Below are 24,223 nucleotides of genomic sequence, written 5' to 3'. Positions count from 1 at the left end.
CACTGTGCTTTTGATTCACTTTCTTGCCTTGTTGAACTCTCTGGAACTTCCAGCACTCTGTGAATGAGAGCAATTAAGGCAGTCATCCTTGCAATTTCCCTTATTTTACAGGGAAAACATTTAATCTTTCACAATTAAGCACAGTGTCAGCTCTAGGCTTTTAATAGATGGCTTCATCAAGTGAGGAAATTCTTCTCTACTATTTTTCAGAAAGGATTTTTAGAAATGAATAGGTATAGATTTTGTTAAACACTTCCTTTTTGTATTCATTGACATGATTGTATGATCTTTCTTCTTGGCCTGGGAGTACAATAAATTAAAATGATTTTTGTAACTTGAATGAGCCCTGCACCCCTGGAATAAACTCCGCATGGTCATGGTATATAATTTTTAGGAATATATTGCTGAATTTCATTTGCTAATACATTTTAAGAACTTTTGTATCTGTATTCACGCTGGATATTGATTTGTGGTTTTATGTTTCCATCCTATTTTTATCAGGTCTGTTATCAGGGCAGTCCCAGCTTCCTCAGAGGAACTGGAAAGCAGCTCTCCCTCTAGTAACATGTGGGAGATACTGTGAATAGTTGGTGCTCATTTTTTTTTTTTTTAATGCGATAAACTTCTCCGGTGAGGCTGTCAGGACTTGGAGATTCACTCTGGGGAGGAGTTTTTAAATTATCACTTAAATGATCTTAAAAGTTACAGGGCTGTTTGAGTACTGCATTTCACACTGGGTGACTGTGGTAATAGTGTTTTTTGAGGAATTGGTCCATTTTGTCTAAGTGCTAAAATTTATGCTTATGAAATAATTGTACCACTCCCTACTGCCTTTCCATATCTGTGGGGTCTGCAACAATGCCAGTATTACTGATCAGCATTTTTCTTTCTTCTTTTTTGCTCTTTGTCAATCTTACTACATTTTTGTCATTTTATTTATGTTTTCAGAGAACATGCTCCTTGTTCTTTGATTTTTTCATTGTTTCCAACTTGTCTGCATTTTCACCTTTATTTCCTCCCTTATCCTTCCTTGGGTTTATTTTACTGTCTTCTTTGTAGATTTTCGAGGTGGCAGGATAGACTAGGGGTTGGGGACTTCTCCTCTCTCCTCATTGGCATGAATTTCCCTGGCCACCCCATGTGCTCCGTGTTGAAGTGGAAAGAGCTTCTTCCCCAGGATCCAGCCTCTGTGGATATGTTTACTTTTATTTTCTTTCAGTTCAACCTATTTCCATTTCCATTGGAACTTTATCTTTGACCCATGGATTATTTGGGATTGCCTTAATCACAGTGTTCTTATGACTTATGGGCCTAGAGTTTTGTCTTGATTATTTTATAATCAGACTGTAATGTGTTTAAAAATCAAAGAAACAATGAAATCAGAAAGCAAAATAAGCCATGAAGACAGTGTGGCACCAAACGAAGAGACACCTTCACGTGGTACCCTGAAAAGCGGAAAACAGCAGGATGAGACAGCGCTGGGCAGAGCGGGCAGAGCGAGCCCTGACTGCGGTTCAGCGCCGTCACAGACGAACTTGGGCAGATCCGTCAGGATCCAGAACACTTCGAAATGCTGAAGACTAAAACTCACAAAGAAGGAAAACCCTGTAAGCATAAATGCATTAAATTAAATAGCAAAATTCATGAGGAGAAAAAGAAAAGAAATTCGACAAAAAGAGAAACACAACCGAGGTAGAGAGGTGATTTGCTTTTCTTAGCCCAGGACCGACCCGTGGCCAGGAGTCAGGCAGGGATGCAGAAGGCCTGAGTGGCATGGCCCCAGGGGCAGTTCCCACACAGCCGGCAGGCTCAGCCCCACCCGGGGAGCCTGAGACCTGCTGGGGACGTGGGGACGCGATCGTGCGGTCTCCACAGGCTGCAGCCACTAGCTCCACGCAGTGATGACCAGCCTCCCTGGCTCTGTGAGGACCCACGTGGCTGCCCATGGAGGCACGAGGGTGGACAGCAGCCGGTGCCCCTGGTGCTCTGTCCCGCGTAGAGGAGTGGGCCTTCCGCTGACGTGGGCCGCCTTCCCCTCCTCCGGACCCCCCAGGGTTGTCCTGCCCATCTTGGATCCACCATCTGTTCTTAACCCCAGGTTGGCCGGCCCCGTGGGGAACACCCGGCAAAGCCCTGGCTCGGCAGCCATGTCCAGTCAGCAGGCGGGAACGCTTCTGCCACCGAGGGCTGGTGCTTGCTGACAAGAGGGACTTAAACGCTGCCTCACTGAAGAAGGTCGCCGTTGGACTATTCCAGTCGCTCTTATGAATCCGAATGAGAGGGCAGCTGAATGGCCTGGGGAGACGCCAGGGTGGGAAGGCCAGTGTGAAGGAGGAGGCCGGCTCTGCCTTCAGCGTTCAGGGGGACGTGGCGGAGGACCTCGCCGCCTTCTCTGGAGGGACCTGCTGGGAGGCTGGCCTGTAGCCCTGGACAGCCTTGCCCAGCAATGCTCAGTGACTTTGTCGGGCAGCCGCTAAGATCACACCTGCGGGCACACCTGATGCCCTGCGCCCCCTGAGACCAGGGGCTGAGGCCCAAGCCCCCATCTCCTCCGTGAGCAATGGATTTGATGTCATTCGAGGGGACAGTTAAGGCAGAAATCCAATTACTGAGCTAATTAGCACCTCTGAGTGGTAAGCACCAAATTTACAGGAGGACGGCTCTGGAGTCCAGCTCAGATTCCCCAGCATGGCTGGCAGCTCACCTTCTGAGAGGCCGCGAGGCAGCGGCCCTGCGTCCCCTGGTGCAGCCCGTCGGCGGCTCTCAGACTCAGCGCCGCGCAGTGCGGAAAGGCCAGGCCTCCTGAAAGATAGCTTTCCCGCGGACACGGTTTTAGAAGGTGTTTTCATTCCCGAAGGAGTTTGGTAAATGGCTTTCTTTTTGGCTCAGTCCCACTTTAAAAATTGTTTATTCTGCTGCTGAAAATTCCATTTGTCCTAGGTCTTAAGGTGAAATTAAGATTCCATTTAGGGACTAGCCACCAGGCATGGGATTTCAGACTTCATTAGAAAGGGTCCTGTTGTTTGCTTTATTTCCCGACACCCTGGGCTCCCTTATTTTCAAAGCTGCTGTGAGGTGGCGGGAAGGAGCCTGGAGCCCTGCCGGAGCAGCGTGCTGGGTCGCGGCCTCGGTGCCACGCGGCGCCCGCCTGCGGAGTCTTGTCTGCGCTCAGACAGGACCTTACCTGGATGATCCTCAAATGTCTGGGGCAGACAAGGAGGAAAGGGGTTCTTTTTAATTCTCTGATGACAAGCTTTCTCATTTATTCAGCTTATAATTCCTTCCATTCGTCTGTTGTTCTGTCCTGATTCCCAAGAGACGAGTTCACCCAAGAAGTCGTTCTGAGGTTTTTCTCGCCCTCTGGCAATGCTTGTCACCTTGAGTCACGTGCAGCTTGTCACCCTGCACGTTTCAACGCCAGGCCAAGCACAAGGCTCCGGGCTCACAGGGCCGTGGGATAGGCAGCTACCGAAGCAGCTTTATCCGAGGCTGAGCGATGGCAGCTGCGAGCCGAGCGCTGGGTGGCTGAGCTGTGCCACGGAGGTGGATGCAGACAGCCACGCAGAAACACAGGACGTGGTGTGGGTCTGGGTCCCCAGCCCCGGTCCGAATCCTGGCTCTAGCAGTTGGCAGATCTGTGACCTGGGGCACCTTACCTCCCGGCCTCGACTCGGCGAGAGACTGGGTGTGACAGGTTGATACCTAGAGCAGGCGGAGCCGGCCCCTGTCACACCAAGGACTGCGTGAGCGTGAGCTGCCCAGCGTGAGGTTAGTCACAATGCGCAGCAAAGGAGAGGCACAGGGGCGACAGCGCCCAGGACAAGGCAGCCACACCCAGCACAGAGGTCAGGCAGCGTCCTGAGGAAGAGGCCCTTCCAATGAGACTGTGGGGCCAGGGGTCCCCCAGGATCACAGCGGGAGGAGAAAGGTCCTGGCGATGGGGGCATGGGGCATGGGGCAGGGGAGGGCACGCGCCTGAGGCCCTGCTGGAGCCCAGAGAGCACGGAGGGCGCTGGCCAGGGCGGGCCAGGAGCTGGAGCCCAGGCCTCACGCATCGGGGCCCGCGTGTCCTCAGCTGCGTGTGACGCTGTGCTCAGTGCCGCCGTGGCTCTGGAAAGCGCTCTCCTGCGGGTTCAGTGAGGGGAAACGGCCACTTTCACTCCAGCTGAGCGTCGCCAGCTTCACAGGCTTCATGTCACTTCCAGAGTCACCCTTGGCAGGATGAGACCACACTCTCTCTCAGCTACAGAGAGGGCTGCTCAGCAGGCTGTGGCATCTACAAGGGACTTGGGGACATGTGGCGGCCAGGGACGGGTGACATTCTGGGATACAGGTGGGCTGGTGACCTCCTCACAGGAGGTTATCTGGAGAGACCCAGATAACAGGTTAACACAGGTTATCTGGAGGTTATCTGGAGAGACCCAGGGCCACTGTCAGGATTGGACAGGGGTCAGTGTGCATCCTGCTGGACACTTGTCATGACAGCTGTTGACACTGTCTTCTCATTTGCAAGTGCTAATTCTCTCCTAGCTCAACCTCAGAAAGGCCTTGGAGGCCGGTGTGCAGGTGCCACCTGCTCGGCACCGCGGTCTAGACCCCGTCTGAACAAAGCCCATGGGTTCGCTGCCTCAGGTTCCCATAGCAGCAGTGTCCCCTGGAGGCTCAAACTTGCTTAGGCTCTGCGGGTCTGTACTCAAAAGTGAATAAGACGCAGCCGCTCCCCCACATCAGGGAACCCCCGTCACCTGCCTTGCCTGGCTCTCTTACCCCAGAGTCCCCTCTTCCTGCAGTGCAGTCCAAATGGAGCAAACCACCAGTCTGTGAGCGCCCCCACTCTGCACTCACTCAGGTGAGGTCCCACTCACCTGTGGCTCTGTGAGGCAGGTCTCTGGCTCGGCGGGATCTAATGTGGCCTTCCTCCCTCTTGTGGTCCCTTCTAGTACAAGGCGCGTGGACAATTCCAACACAAGACTGGCCGTCCAAATCGAAAGGGATCCAGGTAAGAGCTTTTCCTGTCCTCTTTTCAAGGTTTGTATGGGCTTTGTTATGTAGACAGCTCCCGAGAGGGAGGATCGGTCCTTCTAGTCGTGGAGACGATCCTCGTGTGGTCGATCTGCCAGCTGCAGAGGAAAACCGAGTACAGGACGCGTCACGTCCTGGCTGGGCGTGGAGACGCATCCTCCACCCAGCAGACTCCGTCGGGTGCTGCTTCAGGGTTGACGGACTCTGCTGGACATTGTGTTTCATGTGTAGAAGCGTCACACACAGTGTCACACACAGACTGCAGACTCGGGATCGGTCTCTTAGAAAAAAGTCACTTGGAAAAAGTCAGCCTTCTGATGTCTTTAAAGAGGAACCATTCCGGGGTCGAGGTCAACGTGCAGCTATGGAAGGATTTACTGCTAGGAAACTATGACTCTCTTCCATAATTACTCATTTTTAACTCTTCTGTCTCCTCCTTCCTCTTAGCAGAATGCTAATTTTAGCTGAGGGCATGTTGATATACATATATATGCTACAGACTGAACACAGGGACACTTTACCCCTATGCTGTATCCCAGTCCTTTATCTTTTCTCTTTTGAGACAGGGTCCCACTAAGTTGCCCGAGGCTGGCCTTAAACTTGCGATCCTCTTGCCTCAGCCTCCTGAGTCACTGGGAACACAGGCCTGTGCAGTTTTAGTGGATTCTTTTTATTGGCCTCCCTCTCTCCTTTGTGACCAAGACTGTGTCTGGGAGGAACAGCACAAGGCCCTTATCGGTACAGGTTCTCTGGTAACGCCCTGCAGTCAAAAAAACATGGCACGTTGCAAAGGCCTGTGCTCCCCTACCCACCAGACACGGACTGAGCCACGGGCACCCTGGAGAGCCTTAGTCGTTTCTCCGTGTGACCTTGGGGTGACCAGGACCTGTGGCTGGCTGTCACTGCTCAGCATGATGATAGCCTTGGGCTGCATATTGCTGGCCTGGAGGAAAATCGAAATCTAGAAAGCACTGAGCCACTGAGGTTCACATCATCGGAAGGTCAGAACTTGTCGGGCCAGACCGTCCCAGGGGGACCATCTGTACCTGAGTTGCATGTAGGTGATCAGCGGAATGGCGGGTCTGAAAGGACCTGCAGAGACAGGCTGACTTTTTGTATAACTCTATGTAAGGGGAAGAGGGAGGAGGGTAGAGGCCACCTCTGGGGTGCAGCCATGTGACTCCAGCATCGCGGGGCGTCCCTGGCAGGCACAGGAGGGCTGCGCAGCGCACCCCGCTTTCAGTTAATCACAATTGCTGTTTCATTTGCTAATTATGCAAATCTGTGGTCAATGAGTTCTAAGAAGATGCCCTGAATCAAATCTCTACTTTTAGTAGTTTTAATCATTTTATTTAGATGTCAAACAGTTTGACACTGAAGCAAAGGCTAACTCTCTGATTCAGGTCTTTCTTTGTAAAGTGCTGGAAACGGAAAGTAGTCTTTAGTTAGCGTCTCAGGACAACTGCTGATTTATCATGGAAAGGGAGCGCAGCAGCCCGTCCAGCGCTGCCCGTGTTCCCAGGTGGGGTGCCAGGGAAGCTCTGTCAGGCCCTGTGGCCAGCTCAGCCACCACACTGTTCCCCCATCAGCCTTCGTCACCTCATAAATGCTTCGGTTTCAGTTCAGCCTTTAACTGTCCTGCATGCCCAGCAAGGTCTCCAATATCCAAGCGTGTCCCCACCTAGACCTCTCAGAGATGTGGGCCCTCCTCCTCAGGTAAGTGCACCTGGGCATCCTCACTGCCCAGCCTGCCACCTGCCCGTCACCCAGGATGCAGAGCAGGGCACACAGTCTTTATCTCGGCCCTCCCAGGACGTGTCCCACTCCAGCAGGCAACTCAGAGCGAACTTGAACCCGACTTGTAGGTGTCCCCTCTTTGGGGCAACTCTGTGCCTCGCCTCTCTGGTTCCTAGAATTCCTTCCCCAAAGAAAAGGCCCTCCAAAATCAGAAGCTCTTACTTCTCTCCTAGACTTCTGGCTGCTTCTGGTACCCACAAGGCCAGGAAGGCTGCCCAGTTTTTCCAGTCTTCTCCTGGAAAGCGTCTGTCCTCATCTGGAGAGATCCCAGAGGGGACGCAGGAGGGGAGCCCAGCAGGGGGGGCACCTGGAGTCTCAGCACAGGGCCCGGGCCTCCTGGGCTGCGGGGCGTTCCCTCATCCCGTCTCCTTACCCGGCCTACCCAGGTGTCACCATCCGCCTGGTTCCAACCCCAGTAGCATTGACACCTCTGACCCAGGTGGGTACAGAGCTAAGCACTCAGCCCTGGCGGGGCAGGTGGGGCATGCGGAAGATCCTCAGCCAGTCCAGCGTGAGAACAGTACCCACCCAGTCTCACCTCCACACAGGTCTCACCTCCACTCAGGTCTCACCTTCACACAGATCTCACCTCCACTCAGGTCTCACCTTCACACAGATCTCACCTCCACACAGATCTCACCTTCACACAGGTCTCACCTCCACTCAGGTCTCACCTCCACACAGGTCTCACCTCCACTCAGGTCTCACCTCCACTCAGGTCTCACCTCCACTCAGGTCTCACCTCCACACAGATCTCACCTTCACTGAGGTCTCACCTCCACTCACGTCTCACTCACACAGGTCTCACCTCCACTCACGTCTCACCTCCACACAGGTCTCACCTCCACACAGGTCTCACCTCCACTCAGGTCTCACCTTCACACAGGTCTCACCTTCACACAGGTCTCACCTCCACTCAGGTCTCACCTCCACACAGGTCTCACCTCCACACAGATCTCACCTTCACTGAGGTCTCACTTTCACACAGGTCTCACCTCCACTCATGTCTCACCTCCACTCAGGTCTCACCTCCACACAGGTCTCACCTCCACACAGGTCTCACCTTCACACAGCTCCTGCTGCTGAGCATTTCCAGTGGCTTTGTCCATAGTGGCCCCACCTGACACAGCCCTTCAGCTGACAAGTGGCCAAGTGAGCCACTGTGTGCCGAGCGGCACACCCAGCTCTGAAGCAGAACAGGCCTCCGAGGTGCTCAGCTCAGGGAAGGCACGGGCCCAGCTGGTGCTCACACAGAGCATGCCTTCCTCGAACTTGGGGGCACCAGAAAGAAGGGATTTGCCCTCTATAAGGGGTTCCTAAGTGAAATACATACGCATACTTAAAACAAACGGCAACAGATTATATACATATATAATATGACATGTGTGTACATATGATTTACATTATAACATAATCGTGTAAAATATAAAGTTTACATATAAATAGAACCATATATAAACATAGCTCATATATATGTGAGTAATTAATTGTATTACATATTATAGCACATATATAAAAATGGATGCTGCTTAGTAACTATACGATTTACCTTGATTTAACAAACGCCCTGAGTTGCTTGGTGTGTATTTTCTTAAACATTCCTCTAGAAGAACCTGTGACGCTCTAGGGAGGCACCTATTGTTCAGCAGGTATTTAGTCAGTTCCCACTCTGAGTTGCAAATTCTTCCAGGACTGCGATGCAAAAACAAGCAAATTCAGACCTAGACCTCTCTTCGCTGAAATCATAGTGCAGTGGAGAAATCAGATGCTAATTGAATGACTCAAAAGCCACTTTCACATGAAGCAGAAGCACAGGCACTAGAGAGCAGAGGGCCACAGGGAGGACAACCTGCGAGAGGATTTGTCCTGTAGCGACAGAGCTGAGGTCTAAAGAAAGGCCGCAGTTGACAAGCGGGAGTGAGAGCCAGGGCAGCCCAGGCAGGAGGGGCACCAAGGTCCCAGCTGGAAGTTCCGTGTTGCTGGGTGTGAGGGCGAGGACGGAGACAAGGACCAGACCATGGTGACTTGTGTGACCCCGGGAGTGAGGCCGACTCAGGACAGTCCTAGCTCTTTCCTGCGGATGATGCAGTACACGGTCACCCTCCCGCAGGCCGAGAAGTCCTGCCTATCTAAGAGCATTGGGGAGGCTCAGCAGTGGGCCAGACGGGTCCTGAGAAACCCACTCTTCCATTTGAAAGGCTGGTTCTGCCGCAGGATGGGATGGGATAGCAGGTCCTGTGAATAAACAGGCTGCCCACAGCAGAAATGTTGGTAGTTTGACTGAGCTGGGGCTATCAGAGAAGGAGAAAGGTACAAAGATTCAGAAAATATTTGAAGAGGATGAAACGGAGGAGAGGTAAGAAATCCCTGGTCATGGCTGACTGGTGGGGGCCAGTCACTCAGACAGGGCTGTGGACAGGGGCACCCTGATTTGTTCACGAGGAAGCCGAGCAGCCCTGGAGACACACAGAGCGATGTTCAGTAGGACAGGGTGCACAGGGCCGGGACTCGGGGACCCCAGCCGGAGATAGGAATCTGTAGGCCACGGGCATCTGGACAGCAGTCCCGTCCGGGTGTGGAGGGCCTGCCTAGAGAGGCTGGAGAGGAAACGGGTCCCTCGCATCCACTGAGAGGCTGAGGACCAGGTCTTCGGGTGGACAGGGAGTCCGGCCTGGCCTTGCTCCGGTGAAAGCTCGCTCTCCCAGGTGTGGGCACTAGAGCCCTCACCCGCTGTGTCCCCGTCTGCCTGTAGGGGGCGATGACAACAACCTCAATGCCATCTTCTACGAGCACTTGACAAGGACCCTGCAGGAGTCGCTCTGTGGAGACCTCCTTCTTGGTCGTTGGGGTAACTACAGCTCCGGGGATTGCTTCATTCTGGCTTCAGACGACCTCAATGCCTTTGTGCACCTGATTGAGATTGGAAACGGACTTGTCACCTTTCAACTCCGAGGCCTGGAGTTCCGAGGTACGACTCTCTTCGTTGCGGGCGGTGTTAGCACTCATTGCTTGAGCTGTGGTCATTCAGAGTGTCCGTAAGAGGCCACCGGGGAGAAGGGAGAATTGAACGCAGTCCTGCTGAATGACAGCTGGGGACCTGGTGTTGGCTACCTTGAATGGGGAGGGTACTGATGCACGTGAGCCCCAGCAGCCGGGGAATGAGGACTGCAAACGGTCATGCCCACACCTGTGGACAAGCAAATCAGAGCACTGGGTCTGTCCTCTGGGGAAACAGAAGCCGCAGGTGGTGGCAGCACCCCAGCTGCAGGTCATTAGCCAGACCTCGTGTAGAACCGGTTCTGCCAGCCACAGGTGTGGGCTGCTGTGCAGCGGCCAGCTCTCTAAAACGGCATGCGCACTTGGCTTCTGCGGGAGAATGACCACAAGAACCGCTGCCCCACAGAGTGATGTGTGACTCCAAGGACTGCACGCGATGAGGGCCGCACGTGCGTGGCCGTTGCCTTGTGGTCACCGCGTCTCCTGGCTCCTGAACGTGGCCCCGGGAGCTGGAGCAGGTGGTGGGGCAGGAGGCGGGGCCAACGCACTAACCACAGCGAGAGCCAGGAAGGAAGTGGGTCTGGGGCTGCAGGTCACTGCAGGGGGTGAGGTGAGGAGGCCCCTCACCACAGAGAATGGTCTAGGGAGGGCGGGAGGATGCCTGCCGTAGAGCTGAAGTGTGCTGCCCGCGTGTGCTGGGCAGTGCCAGGAGGACAGGGCCTGCAGCCGACCAGAGCAGGGCTGCGGCATGGCACCAGGCGGCTGCAGGCGGGCAGTGCCAACTCTCGGCCAGGGTCCGGGATGCTGCGGAGGGAAAGGCTGGCCTCCTTACGCTCGGCGAGTGTCTGCTGGCTGCCTGCAGAGCATCCTGGGAGGGCCACAGGAAGCAGGACCCGGGAGGCTGCTCAGGACTATACCGTCGTCCCCAAAGAAGTACTGAGGCACGTGGGGGCCACAGCAGAACTGGACACTGGGGCGCAGGAGAGGGGCTGTGCACCCCAGTTTCCAGATGGAGCGTCTGGGTGGGCAGAGGGATGGTCAGCACAGCAGAGAGGCAGGGAGCAGGGCCAGCGTCTGGCTGGGTTGGGGGACTGTGGGATATTCAGTTTTGAAATGCCCGTGGTTGGTCTGGGTGGACATGCCCATATGACGATCTTCTGCTTCTGCAGGTGACTTTGTCCAGCGTAGGGTGGGCGCCGTGAATACAGAAGCAAAGGCCCCCGGCTTAGGGAGCTGGAGCCTCCTAGAGAATAGTCACACAGGATTTACCACTGTCACCTGAGAGTGCTGTGACAGTGTCCCACAAGGGCCACCACAGGGACCAGAGGAGGGGCAGGGAGCAGGCCAGGACCTGGGTCCGCTCGGCAGAAGAGGTTCTGGCCTGAAGGAGAGGCAGGTGGGGTGGCCAAGGGGAGGCCCATAGGCTGCCGGGTGAGGCCAGAGCAAAGCCAGGAATGTGACAGGGGCAGGCAAGCCTTCCAGAGCCTCTCGGTGACCACAGGACCCCTCTTAGCCAGGAAACCCATGATGTCCCAGGCAACCCCTTTACCCGAGGGACAAGCCTCCCTGTTCTGTGAAGGAGACTCTAAGCCTTCCTTCTGTGGACCTCCCTTCCCTTTCACTGCTATGACTAAAAGACCTGACAAGAACAATTAGAGGAGAAAAAGGTTGTTTGGGGCTCACGGTTTCAGAGATTCCAGTCCAGAGACAGCGGCTCCATTCCTTGGTGTTTGCGGTGAGGCAGGACATCATGGTGGAAGAGTGTGGCAAAGGGAAGCAGCCCACATGGTGGTCAGAAAGCAGAGAGACTGAGCTCAGCTCACCCAATATATAACCCAAGGGCACGGCCCAGAGCCCACCTCCACCAGCCACACCCCACCCGCCGTGCGTCACCTCTCAGCCAGTCCCGTCAGGGAGTCACTCACTGGCTGGGTGAGGCTCTCGTGACCCAATCATTTGTCCTCTAAACCTTCCTGTGCAGCCTCACACAGGAGCTCTGGGGGACACTTCACAGCCAAACCATAAGGATTCCTAAATAAATCTGTCTGGAAGATGATTTTTGGTCCAGAGGGGTTGGTCCACCTCAGTGAGCATCCAGGGCACTTTTGTCACCCTCAGGCATGGAAGGAGGAAGCTGGGTTGAAGGCTGTCAGGCCGCAGGCCGTGGTCAGACTCCCCACATACAGGATTCAGAAGGTGCATCGCCCCCAGGTCTGGGCAGGTGTCAGGGGTAGCGGAGGCCAGATGTCACCCATGCAGCAAAGCAGCAGATCTCCCTCTGAGTTGGATCCCAGGACTCCCAGGGAAGAAGTTCGAGGGCCGACTTGGCTGGATACGCGTCATCGTTTCTGTCACAAGTCTGCCTTTGTCAGCCTCATTAGCCAACTTGACGAGCCTCCAAGTTGAAAGGGTCCGGAGTTCATCTGATGTGAGACATTCCGGAGCCTTCTGTCTTCCAGCCCTCGCTCCCCTGAGTCCTTCCTGACCCTCCACAGCCGACGTCCGCCCACCTGCCCGCAGCGCAGCTCTGCAGAGCCCAGCGGCAGGGCCGCGGCGGCCCTGCTGCCCTCCATCACAGGCCTGCTTCGCTGCTGCCTCTCCCTGGGGTCAGCCTGTGGCTGTGCTTGGCCCGCAGACCAGCCAGTCGGAGGGTCCAGGAGCCACGTCGGGCTGACTGCCTCCCTGGATCTCCTCCACGGGGGCTGGCCTGTGTATCTGGGGGCTCCCAGAGGGAGCGTGTGGACACTGCAGGGGCTGCGGGACCCAGCCTCTGGGGCAGCTGTGCACTCAGGCTCAATCCAGCGGCAGTCATTCCCAAGGACAGCTCAGGCTCAGGTGGGGAACGTCCCTGTCACATTGCCCTGTGGTTTGTGGGGCCGTTATGGCAGCACACCAGACCCTCGAGGCTCCCTAGGGTGGACAGACCTCCTTGGAGGCTCACGACACCCACATGTCAGGTGGGGGCAGTGGTCACGAGGGCCGGACTGCCAGTCTCTGGCATGGCCCTCTGGCATGCCCAACCACCGTGGAGTGTCCCCTGGCTGCAAGGTCACTTTGGCAGAGTAACGATGTCTTGAGATACAAAGCCGCAGACCTGCCCGCTCCCACTTGCTCTGGTACAGGACATTTTCTTTGACCTAGTTCCATCACAGTTGGGAACGTGGGGACTTTAAAAAGTGTATAGTTTGACAGAATCTCAGTTGTGCTTTCGTGGCAGGGAGAGTCCAGTTGACCTAAAATGACTGTTCTGCTTTATGTCTCTGCAACATAGACCCCAGCACTCCCACGGAACGCCCGTTGACTCTGCCTCCTTGGGTATCGTGCTCAGTTTTCTTTTCCACATTTTGCTTTTCTTTTGAATTCCCTGTGTCCCCAAATAGCAGGCTTTGTTTTGGTCAGATTTAATCTATTTCAGCACAGCCTGAGGCAATCAAAGCCTGCGTAAAGAAGCCAGCGGTGGGATGAGCTCTTCTCTGGCTTTCGATTTCCTTCTCTTTTCTCTTTGTGGTGCTGGAGATGGGATCCAGGGCCTCGCCCTCGCCAGGAAGCACTCCACCGCTGACCTCTACCCAGGCTCTGACCGTTTCTCAAGAAGTAAGAAATACACCCTAGAGACAGGCCAGTGTCCCGAGGCAGTGGGCCAAGAAAGTCCCCTTCCCTTCTTCCCCCAACACGCACCCTGCCAACAGCAGTTCTTAGCCACGAGCTACGGAAATCATCTCTCACTGACTGAAGCACAGGGCCTGTGTGAAGATGACCACGGACTCAGACGTGGGAGCAGGCTGGTCAAGCCAGCTGGGCAGCCATGGCAAATGCCTTGTACAAAACCACACTGCAGCTGGGAAAAGGGTCACATCTGCTCCAGTGGACCTAGGCTCTGCCCTCATGTTATCGGCACCACGAGCCTGGACACCGAATGCTGCCGTCCCCAGAATCTGGGTGGACGACCAGCCCCTGCTGCCACCTCCTCCCAGAACTTGCTCCTGGGGACCTGTCCTCTCTGTGTTGCTAGCTCTTGAGGCACAGTCTGGAGTGAGCGTGTCCGCTCCACAAAGCCAAGGTCACAGGTGTGTGCCGTGGATGCACAGGAGCCTGGAAAGAGTGTCTGACCCCCTCCGGCCTCCCCATGGCAGATGGCCACCACCTCTCACCGTCGTATATACGAGTACACGAACTGCAGAAGCTAGCTTCTGTCACGACCACGCCTGAGAGCTCACGGACAGGTAGAGACCTGCATGTCACACGGAGTCCCGTCAGCGAGTGGAGGTGGCCAGGACGGGGATGGTCCATTCTACCCAGCAGGGATCCTGGCCAGTGGAGGCTCTGCCTGCTTCTCAACACTGTGCTTCCAAGGCCACCTCACGTTGGTACTGAGCTGGCAGAAACCGGAGCATTGAATGGAAGACTGTTCCGGGCCGGGCTTGAACCACAGATACCACACTTCCATTTACGTTCTGTGGTCCTTGGGGGATTGAGGGCTGGGAATGCTTTCCAACTGAGTGCCCCGGAGGAAAGGCAAGAGGCTTTGGTGGACGGCGGTGGCTCTGTGCGCGATTGCCCAGACATAAGACCGGAAGCTGAGACCTCAGGCAGTTCAAAGAAAGGATCAAGGTCCACAGCACATCCCTTGTGATTTGCTGGTGCTGCAACGAGTGATTAACCCAAACTCAACGTCAAGAATGCAAGTCAGGAAGATGTGTTTCTCTATTCTCTTTTTATTTTAGCCCATGCATCCCAGACTAGAGATAAAGTCTTTTCTTGTTACCCAAAGAAATCAGGATTGTAGTTCTGCTGCCCTTGCGTTCTCCAGTGTCGCCCGCCCCACCTGGCCCTGGAGCCTCGAGGGGGAGAATCAAGGTTGATCATCAGCTTTGACTCCAAGCCCAGGTGACAAGCCACATGGGAAGGTGCACGGGCTGTGGGCTTCCAGGCTGAGGTTCAAGGGTTTTCAAAAGGTACAGATGGTTACCGTTGGATGGTGAGCCTAGTTGGCCATCTGGAGTGGGTGGACACAGCAAGATGGAGGGTGAGAGTCAGCCACCTCTTCAACACATGCCTGTCCCTTAGCCAGTCGTGTGACCTACGTGGAGGGAAACCCTGTCTGTAAGCAGGTGAGAATGCATGAGCCACGGCAGGTAGGTGACTGGAGATGCTGTGGGGAGGGACAAGGACCAGACAGGAGCAAAGGAGCAAGAGCCAGGGGCGTAGGAGGGATCCCTTACCAGATGCTGTGAGCTGGCACGGCAACCCCAGGAGACGAGGACCCGCTGCCAGTCAGCAGCGGAGCTCCCAAGCCGGCCCCGTCCTTGCTCAGAGCCTCTCCGTCTGTTTCCTTGCACTCTTCCTTTGGAGCACTGATTTGCAGTTTGCACCACAGCATTTATTTGGTTCGCAAAACGCTGAGCAACTGCAGTACAATTCCTTCAGAGAACCCCAAGGGGTGCGGCCCCGCAGAGCCTTCGTTCCTGCATTAGGGCCTTGCTGGGATTTCGGAGCTCCTTTCCAGCTCTGCAGCCCGAGGGTCCCAGAGACAGAAAAGTTGCCCCCACTTGACGTCCCTGGGGGCAGCCGAACTGTCCACCCTGCTGAGTTGGGGTATGACCCTCCTGGGGAGCAGGTGCTGTTGGGAGATCACCTGGGGCTTGGGGCGACACCTGGAGGAGTGGAGCAACCCCTGAACTGGCCCCTTGCTGACAGTGCGGCAGGTGGGTGGGGAGGCCGCAGGGAATGGGAGGAGTGGGGTGGAGACATCCCGTGGAGCTCGGCGGCCTGAGACTCTGGAGGCTGAGTGGCCACAAGTTTGCGCGGATGGACCGGTTGGTTGCCTGCACCGACGTCTTGTGTTCTCCCTAGTTGGGTGGTGGCGTCAGGTCTTACAGTTGGCGCTTGGCTCCATTCTGAGGTGTTCTGTGTGTGTGCAGCAAGCCGCCCGGCCTCCGTCTTCTGCACGTGGATGTCCGTTTTCTCAGGACAAGGCCGTCCGTTCTCCAGGGTGTGTTCTGGTGCCTTCACTGGGGGTGGGGGTCATTTCTGGAATCTCTCTTCTGTTGCTCTGGCCTGCTTGTCCGTTTTCACGTCAACACTGCGCTGCCTGGTTGGTACGGCTCTCTGGTGTGTCTTGAAATCAGTAATCACACCGCCCACCTCCAGCTCTGCTCTTTTTATTCAAGTATGCTTCGTCTCTTTGGGGTCTGTTGTGTTTCTATTCGAAGTTGAGGATTTTCTATTTCAGTGAAGAATGTCATGGGTGTTTTGATGGGAATCACACCGGATTTGTGAACCGCCTCAGATACTACGGAGACTCCAGCAACACTGGTCTCTTCAATTCAGGAACATGGGACTTCCCATTTTTTTGGCTCCTTCAATTCTCTCATTAGTGTTTTATGATTTTCATCATAGGGGTCTTTCATTTCCGTGGTTAAGATTTTTCCTAGGTGTTTTGTCATTAGTATTTTCATAGTCACTCTGAATGAGATAGCTTTCATAGTTTCATCCTGAGCAAGCTTGTCATTGGTGCATAAAGATCCTACTGATGTTCGCACGTTGTTTTTGTACCCTGCAGCTTTCCTGCATTCATCCATTTTGGTGGAGACTTAGGTTTTTCTTTAGAGGATTGCATCATCTGAAGACAGGGATATGGTGACCTCCTTCCTGCGTGCATGCTGTTTCTCTCTCTCTCTTGCTTAATTACTGCGGCTAAATCTTCCAGTACTAGAGTGAGTAAGAGTGGTGAGAGTGGACGCCTTGGTCTTTTTCCCGATCTTGAAGGAAGGAAACACTTTGAGCTCTCCCCCATTTGGTCTGATGTTGGCTGTGGGTCTGTCACATATATAAAATTCTTACGATCATCATTTCTTCCCAGAAACGAAATCCGAGCCATCTAACACATGCAGGGAGCTCCCCGCAGGGCAGACAGCTGAGGAGAGATGACCTGAGCGTTCTTTGAGATTCGAGGATTCCGTCCTGGGGAATGAGCGCGGGGAGGAAAGCCTCCCTGTAATGTGGAAGTTGCAGAAGTCTCACTGTGACCTTGAAAACGACAACCATCCAAAACTTTTTGAAGTCTTCCATGAGGTCATTTTATTTGTTCACAGATGGCCCTCGACATCACCGGACCAGGGGCACAGAGGCTTAGGGTTCTGCCTTGGAGAGCGAGGCCCCCCTTGGGCTCTGCCATGGCTGGGATGCAGCTGAGCAGGGGCCTCCAGAAGGTCCAGGTCTGAGCCCCGCCTCACACGTCTGAGCATGACGCGTGAGCCCGGCTGTGGTGGTGAGCTGCTCCGAGCTCAGCTTGGCCCTTTGGTGGCCCTGGGCAATTCGTGACCTCAGGAAGTTCATACCATAATCTATCCCACACTCCCCAGGGTGTGTGCCCATGAATCCCACCTTTCGGAATCGCACATTTGGGAAGCGCTGGCTGCGCCGTAGCTGTGGCTGGTTCCACCGCCAGTCGGGCGGCCGTGCCTGTGGGCCACTCCCTTCCTCCGTCCTGTGACTCCCCTTCTGGCCACCTCACTGCCTGGTATGCATAAGACACCTGCCCAGCACCTGCCGGCTGGGCTGAGGAAGGCCGTGACCTCTTTAAAACGCAGTTCAGATAAACGTCTTTTCAAGGTGTTTGGGACAGTAGCCGTGGATTGCGCTAAATGCTGGTGGAATTCGAGGTTTTCTGTGGATTCCAGTCAGATCCTGTGGGACAACTGAGGCTGTTCAGGAGCTCGCAGGGCCGGAGGCTCCCTCTTCAAAGCTTGCCCTGCGTCTGGCTTAAGATGTGCTCCTAGCTGCAGGTGGCAGCGTGGCCTTTCTGCCGCAGGCGCCATGGGCGACGGGCCCCTTGGAAGTCCCCAGCTCCTCCATCGTCTCCGCTCACCTCCTCTTGGTAACGGTCTGCCCCTCCGTTCCAGGCCCATCCCTTTCACCTGAAACGGGACTTTGGACGAACGATCTCCCCATCGCCGCTCTGTTCCCGAGTCCCCCTTAATCCTGGAGGCTGTGGGGACCTTCCTTAAGGACCTCTGTCTCTGCGTTTCCTTGGGACCTGAACATCCCACCCTGCCTGTTACCTACAGACGCAGGCTTAGATGTCTCCCGCTCTACGCCCCCCGCAGGGATCCTGTCCTCTGGCCAAGGCTTCTGAGCCAGGAGACCTGCCTCAGGGTGGCCTGGGATGGAAGGGGTGCCCTGGTGGTTGGCTAGTGGCTGCAGGCCCTTCTGTCCAGGCGACCGTCCTCCCTTGGCTTCCCGTCTTTCCCAGGAGAACGTCAGCCCCGCCTCCAGCTTGGCCCAGAGTTGAGTGTGGCTCAATGGCCACACACACGACCACACTCCCAGGCGCATGCGGGAGAGACGTGGGCAGTCTGCCACCTGCACCACGACTGTGGGCTGGTGGAGAGCGTGGCCGGGGGCCGGGTAAGGAGCGTGCCGCTGAGTGTGCGCCAGGCAGCAGGCGCCTGCTCACGTCCTGGACCCTGGCCAGCCCCAGGTCGGCCACCCGGAGGGCTTCGGGTGTGCAGAGGGCGTCCCGGAGCTGTGTCCTCGCTGGGGGGCGTGGCAGAAGCAAGCTCCCTGGTGCTTTTGAAAGGGCACTAATCCCACCACCAGGGCGCCCGCTTCACGGCCCTGTCGCCCCCAGAGGCCTGGCCCTGTGCCCTCAGCCCTACTCATGGGCAGCTGAACTGGACGGGGAGTGGCTCCCCTCACGGGCTGACCTGCCCTGGAGGAGCACACACCGGGACTGGCCCACTCGGCCTCCCGGGGGCCTTGGCTCGCCGCTTTGGCCTGTTCCCTCGCCCACACTGAAATGCTAGGACAGCGGGGAACCTGGCGTGTGCTCGCCCCTCAGTGTTACTGAGGACACTGTCACCATATTGCTGGCGCTCTCTTTATGAGGATCCTGGGGACAGCCTCTCTCTGGTGTCTTTGCCAGAAATAGCTACGACGCTTCCAAGCAGTCGGTTTGTTTCGTCCTAAGGACACAGAACCGTTCGGTCTGCTGTCTACACTGGCTGCTGGGAAGCCGCAGTGAACCAGCCGTGCTGGTCACTGCTTGGGACGTTGGGCAGGCCGCGGGCGGGGCTGGAGAGCTGGCCTCCTCTCATCCGTCCCTCTCGCCCCTCGTTTTTATGTAAATTCTCCCTCGCTTTGATATGTGGGTGCCACCTTAGATGGACTTCACTCCTCTTTGGAATTAGATGTGAATAAACAAGGCCCACCAGCCGACACTGGTGGGTGTGAGCAAGGAGCCGGAGATGGGAGCACGGGGGGAAGAGGCCAGTGGCCGCGGAGCATCCGTCACAGAGGAGCGGCCGCCCTCACCGCGGGCGCACAGCAAGCCGAGGTCTCCCACGAGGCCGGGCATCCGGGAGCTGCCAGGTGCACGCAGGTCACAGGCCGTTTCCAGGCTTCATCGGGTGTTGTCATCCGAGCGGGGGGACTGGAGGTTCCCCCCGAGCTGATCGCAACACGACGGCGTCCCTTCTCTGCCACACTGGCCGAGACCACGAGAACACCACCACACTCACGTGCCGAGGGGAACGCAGGACGTGGCCCTGCCAGCTTGGCGTCTCCCCAGCCCCCTGGTGCTGCGCAAGGTCCTCCCGTGCGGGGGTGGCCTGGCCTTCAGCCTTCCTTCCAGGGAGTGTCTGAGCCTCGCTGAGACTCGAACCTCGCTTTGCGTCAGCCGCACAATCAGAGCCTTCCATCCCGCCCTGCCCCTCGTGATCTCGAGCAGGTCGCGGGGCCACCCTGGACTGGGTGTGGCTTGCTGGCCCCGGTGACGTCTGTGTCACACCTGCGTGGTCCTTCGTGGCAGACGGCAGGCTGCTGCGCTGGCTGCTGGGATCCCGGGGCCCCTTCCCTGCACACAGCCTCCCTGGGAGAGGCTTTCTTCCAAATTACCTTGTTAACGTGCGGCAAGCCAGAGTCGTCCATGCGCCGTGAGGTGGCCCCGAGGCAGCCCCGCGAGCAGTGGGACCCCTGGAGCTGGCGGTGTGAACGCCTCCCTGCTTACAGTCCAGCTGTGCGTCCCACACATCTTCGCAGAGGGAGACAGACAAGCGGAACACCGCGGCTAAACTCGGAGACCCGTGAGATGTTTCTGAAAGAACGCTTTCAGCCAAGACCCCGGCTGAGGTCTGGGAGAAGGAAGCGCGACCCTGAGAGCTGGCTGAGACCACCACGCCTCATTTCTAGGGCCCTGCCTGCTTGCTCTCCCCTCCAGGTCTGAACTAGCTCACAGACTGTTGTCCTAACAGCCCAGCAGGTGCATTATCACTTGAAGGTCGCAGTTCTCCATCTCTGACATGTTATTGTGACTGAGGGAAAACCTAACAAACCCTCCATCTTCACTTGCTTTTAGTTGACTTTACGAATCCCTCATTTGGGTGGTCACACAGCTGGGCCGTACATTACTATTCTCCTGCTAGCTGTGTTGTAGACGACACTTCCGGTGTGGGAGTCATGGTGGCAACAGCTTCCTAGGTTATTCTCAGAGACTGCAAGGTGGATTTTGCTGAAAACGCTGACTCTTCACTTGGGTCTGCAGAGGTCCCACAGGTGCCCAGATCAGGATGACATGTCTCGGCATCTCCTTCAGACTGTGTCTGTGTTTGCCCCCTTGACCTTTGGGTCAGATTTCTGCTCAGCTCTGCATGTAAATGTGTTGATCTTTTGAGAAATATTTTGGCCAAAACTGCAGCAGGGTTGACTTGACAGGGCTTGCCTAGTCTCTCTCCTCCCCTTCAAGGTCAAAGGCACCAAAATCAGAGGGAGCAAGACAACTTCCTGCTCCAGCACTGGAGCACCTAGAAATCTCCCGCCATCACTCCTTCCTGCCCACTTCCCCCTGCTCCCCCTTTCCCTTCCTGCAAAGGAGGGGTGTCTGCATTCCACAGGCATCTTCCATCTTCTGGGCTTGCTGGCCTTCCAAATAAATCTTTTCCCTTGCTGCCAATGACTTGTTCTCAAGTGACTGGCCTCATGGAACAATAAGAATAGTAACTTGAGTCAGTACCTTCATGGCCATCTCACCTGTGGGTTAGTCTGACATGACCTTTCTTTATCTGCCTTCATATGTAATGTAATACGGTATGTTGCATGCTGTGGATTTTCTCAATAGGGTATTTGCTGCCTGTGCATACAGTGAGTTAAAGCAGAATTCTTCCATTAGTCCATTTCACCATCCATTCCACCATCCTTACACCAGCCTTTCCACGAGTCATCCCACCACCCATTCCACCACCCATTCCACCACCCATCCCACCACCCATCCCACCACCCATTCCACCAACCCTCCCACCACCCATCCCACCACCCATTCCATCATCCATTCTACCACCCATTCCATCATCCATTCTACCACCCATTCCATCAACCATTCTACCACCCATTCCATCATCCATTCTACCACCCATTCCATCATCCATCCCGCCACCCATCCCGCCACCCATCCCACCACCCATTCCACCAGCCATTCCACCAGCCATTCCACCAGCAATCCCACCACCCAATATCAACCATTTCACCAGCCTTTCATCAGCCATCCCACCACCACCCATCAGTCATTCCATCATGTGAGCATGTCCTCAGTACCAGACACTGTGAATGACATGGAATCACAGGAAAAGACACTGTGGGGGAGTGTATGTAGTGAAACATTTCGTGCTTCAATCAAGTCTCAGTGCTGGCTCAGTGTGGGAGGTCATGATCTAGTAAAAATGACAGTCACAATGACCACCTTTGGGGGTTACTCATCACTTCGCATATGCTGTTTTATTTCAGCCTCACACCAGCCACTTTATTCTTGAGGAATCTATCTTGGAGCAAGCGCACACCTTGAGCAAAGTCCAGTCGTGGGCTCGTGTTGCCTCTCAAGCCGTTTGTTCACTTCTGCTTCCCACTAAAACAATGTTCCTCCAGGTTGGCATTCAGACGATATCTCCAGAGAACATTTTAAATGGGTTAAATGTCTTTAAACAGGGACTCCCAGCAGTAACCCCTTGGTGCAGGCCTGTGGCGGAGCAGGCAGCTCGCAGAATGAAATTGCCCAGAGACTCTTCCCCAGCTTTCTTTTCTGCTGCTTCTTTCTACCTCCCAAATTTCCTCTCCTTGTTAACTCCACTGTAAATGACTGTTTTATTCAAGTATTTTCATCTCTACAGCTGCCTTTTCTTTTTCCTAAGCTACCTGAAGTAGCGATCCTTTGGAATTTTGATTTCATCCATGCCTTTAGTTTCTCCTTGCCTCCTGCCCCCTTGCCTGGAACTCCACTGTCCTGAAAAGCTGCACACCCCCAACAGCAAAGGCCTGCCTCCCAGCCTCTCCTTTCTCCTCCCTGTGACGGCAGCTGGCTTGGTTGGACCTCTTCCCGGTCTCGCCAGCTCCTTCTCTCTTCTCATCCCTGCAGGGCAGTCCATTTCCTGACTGACCTCCCAGTGGCTAATGGTCTTTCTTACGTAAACTCTGTGTCTTGAGACTTCAAACAACAAGTCGCGTGATGCCCTCTGGCACCTTGGATCACATCCGCACACAATTCCAGGAGAAGTTCTGCAGATCAACCTGGAACCATCATCATTAGACCGAGAGTCTTTCTCTGAGAGCAAAGTCCCTGGGTCTTCTGGGTCATTATTCAGAAATATAACCTTCAGTTTTCCAAAACCTGTTGGCTGTCTCAATGTGAAAAGAATAATCTTTATAATTTTATTCAGATCAGCACTAACCCACTTTTTAATAGAGAAGAGATTTGGAAAGTACAAGTTAGATCACCTGGCTGTCCTTCATTCTGTCAGTGCCGCTCGTGTGCAGAGTCTGAGGGAAGGATGCCAGGTGACCTCTGGCCAGAGCTGCTCTCCAGGTTCCATGAAGTTCTCCAGCATCTTACTTTAGGTCCCCCCAGTCAGCAAAATTATCCAAGTTTTTGCTAAACATGGAACTACACATTCATAACCATGTGTCTGGGCTGCTCCTTTTACTCCTGTAAACCCTCAGTCTATTGGGTCTGTCTGCCACCCTGGCTGCTAAGATGGTCTCAGATGACCGTTCTGCATTCAAGGCCGTCCCAGCAGCCTCAGGAGCTCCACAAGCTCCATCCGCTCCTCTCAGGTCTGATGAGAACACTGGAGGGGGAGCACACCATTTCCAGGGCTGCTCACACCCGCCACTTCATCCGTGCCCTGGAAGGGGGTCCTCTGGAAGTCTCCCCGTCCGCCCCCCTCCTGGTCTGCAGTGTAGGGTAGGAGGTCTGCCTCGCGGCTTGGGAGCACAGCTCCCCTGCAGGGAGGGCTTCCTTCCTGGCTCCTCAGACTCCGCCATCTGCCCCCTACCTAGCTTCCTGTCTGCTCAGGTCTGGCCTTCAGGTCATGGGAGGGAACAGAACGGCTGTGAGCAGGTTCCAGAGTGCTGGCCTGCTGGGCGCGCCCTAGTTCTGCGGCCCTCCGCGCACCCATGCAGTCAGGGCAGAGGCGTGCGCAGGAAGGGCCTGGGGGCCTTCTCCTCTGACTTGCGCCTCCTTGTGCTCGGCAGGAACCTACTGCCAGCAGAGGGAGGTGGAAGCCATCATGGAAGGCGACGAGGACGAGAGGGGCTGCTGCTGCTGCAAGCCCGGCCACCTGCCCCACCTGCTGTCCTGCAACGCTGCCTTCCACCTGCGCTGGCTCACCTGGGAGGTCACGCGGACGCAGTACATCCTGGAGGGCTACAGCATCATCGACAACAACGCGGCCACCATGCTGCAGGTGTTCGACCTCCGCAGGATCCTCATCCGATACTACATCAAGGTACCCTCTCTTCCAAGAGCGTGCGGCGGGGCCGGGCAGGCGCGAGCAGCTCCCCAGGAGCTCTGCAGAAGGCGCGCCCCCGCTCTGCGCTGGAGGTCAGGCCGGCTTTGGGACCATGGTCCCCGTGAGGAATCCCGCGGGGCCCTGTGAGCCTGCAGTTGGTGGCAGCCTGCATCGGGCTGGGGTGCCACACGCACAGGCACCTGCTTCCTCACCACGCCACGAGGTGCAGTGACGGTGGCCATCTAACGTCCAGCCTGAGGCTGGAGCTACAGCGCCGCAAGTGACGCTCCGCAGATCGTCCACTGTAGAACTAGAATCATTTTTAAGGTTCCGATAAAAAGTGAAAACAGAGCTGAGTGGCCCAGCCAGGACTGGTTCTGACAGCCTTTCCACCTCACTCTATTTTCAGTTGCTCAGAAAATGTGCAGCTGGGGCTACGTCTCCTGGAGGACAGGCTGGGGACCCGAGCCGGGAGACAGAGCCTAGCTGGCTGAGCCACTTTCTGAAGGAGAAGGGGTGGGCCGGGGCAGGGAGGGGACTGCAGGGGCCGAGGGACACGGGCGGGAGCCCCCGGGTGTGGCTGTGAGGGGACTGCAGGGGCCGAGGGACACGGGCGGGAGCCCCCGGGTGTG

The 24,223-nt window shown here is 55.6% G+C and overlaps 1 protein-coding gene across 3 annotated transcripts in view; it reads left to right on the top strand.

Moving 5' to 3' along the window:
• Nucleotides 1–24,223, top strand: part of Pcnx2 (pecanex 2) — a 181,434-nt gene that overhangs the window by 134,364 nt on the left and 22,847 nt on the right. For all 3 annotated transcript variants that reach the window (XR_007104322.1, XM_047520586.1, XM_047520585.1), the window contains exons 24-26: nt 4,941–4,999; nt 9,572–9,787; nt 23,335–23,588. Coding sequence is in view for 2 of the 3 variants with exons in the window: in XM_047520586.1 (XP_047376542.1) it covers nt 4,941–4,999; nt 9,572–9,787; nt 23,335–23,588 (529 nt within the window). In the remaining variant the exon portion in view is untranslated. The remainder of the gene's footprint in view (nt 1–4,940; nt 5,000–9,571; nt 9,788–23,334; nt 23,589–24,223) is intronic.

Source organism: Sciurus carolinensis, chromosome 12, assembly GCF_902686445.1.
Source record: "Sciurus carolinensis chromosome 12, mSciCar1.2, whole genome shotgun sequence".
Taxonomy (NCBI): domain Eukaryota; kingdom Metazoa; phylum Chordata; class Mammalia; order Rodentia; family Sciuridae; genus Sciurus; species Sciurus carolinensis.
This window is presented reverse-complemented; position numbering and strand designations above follow the sequence as displayed.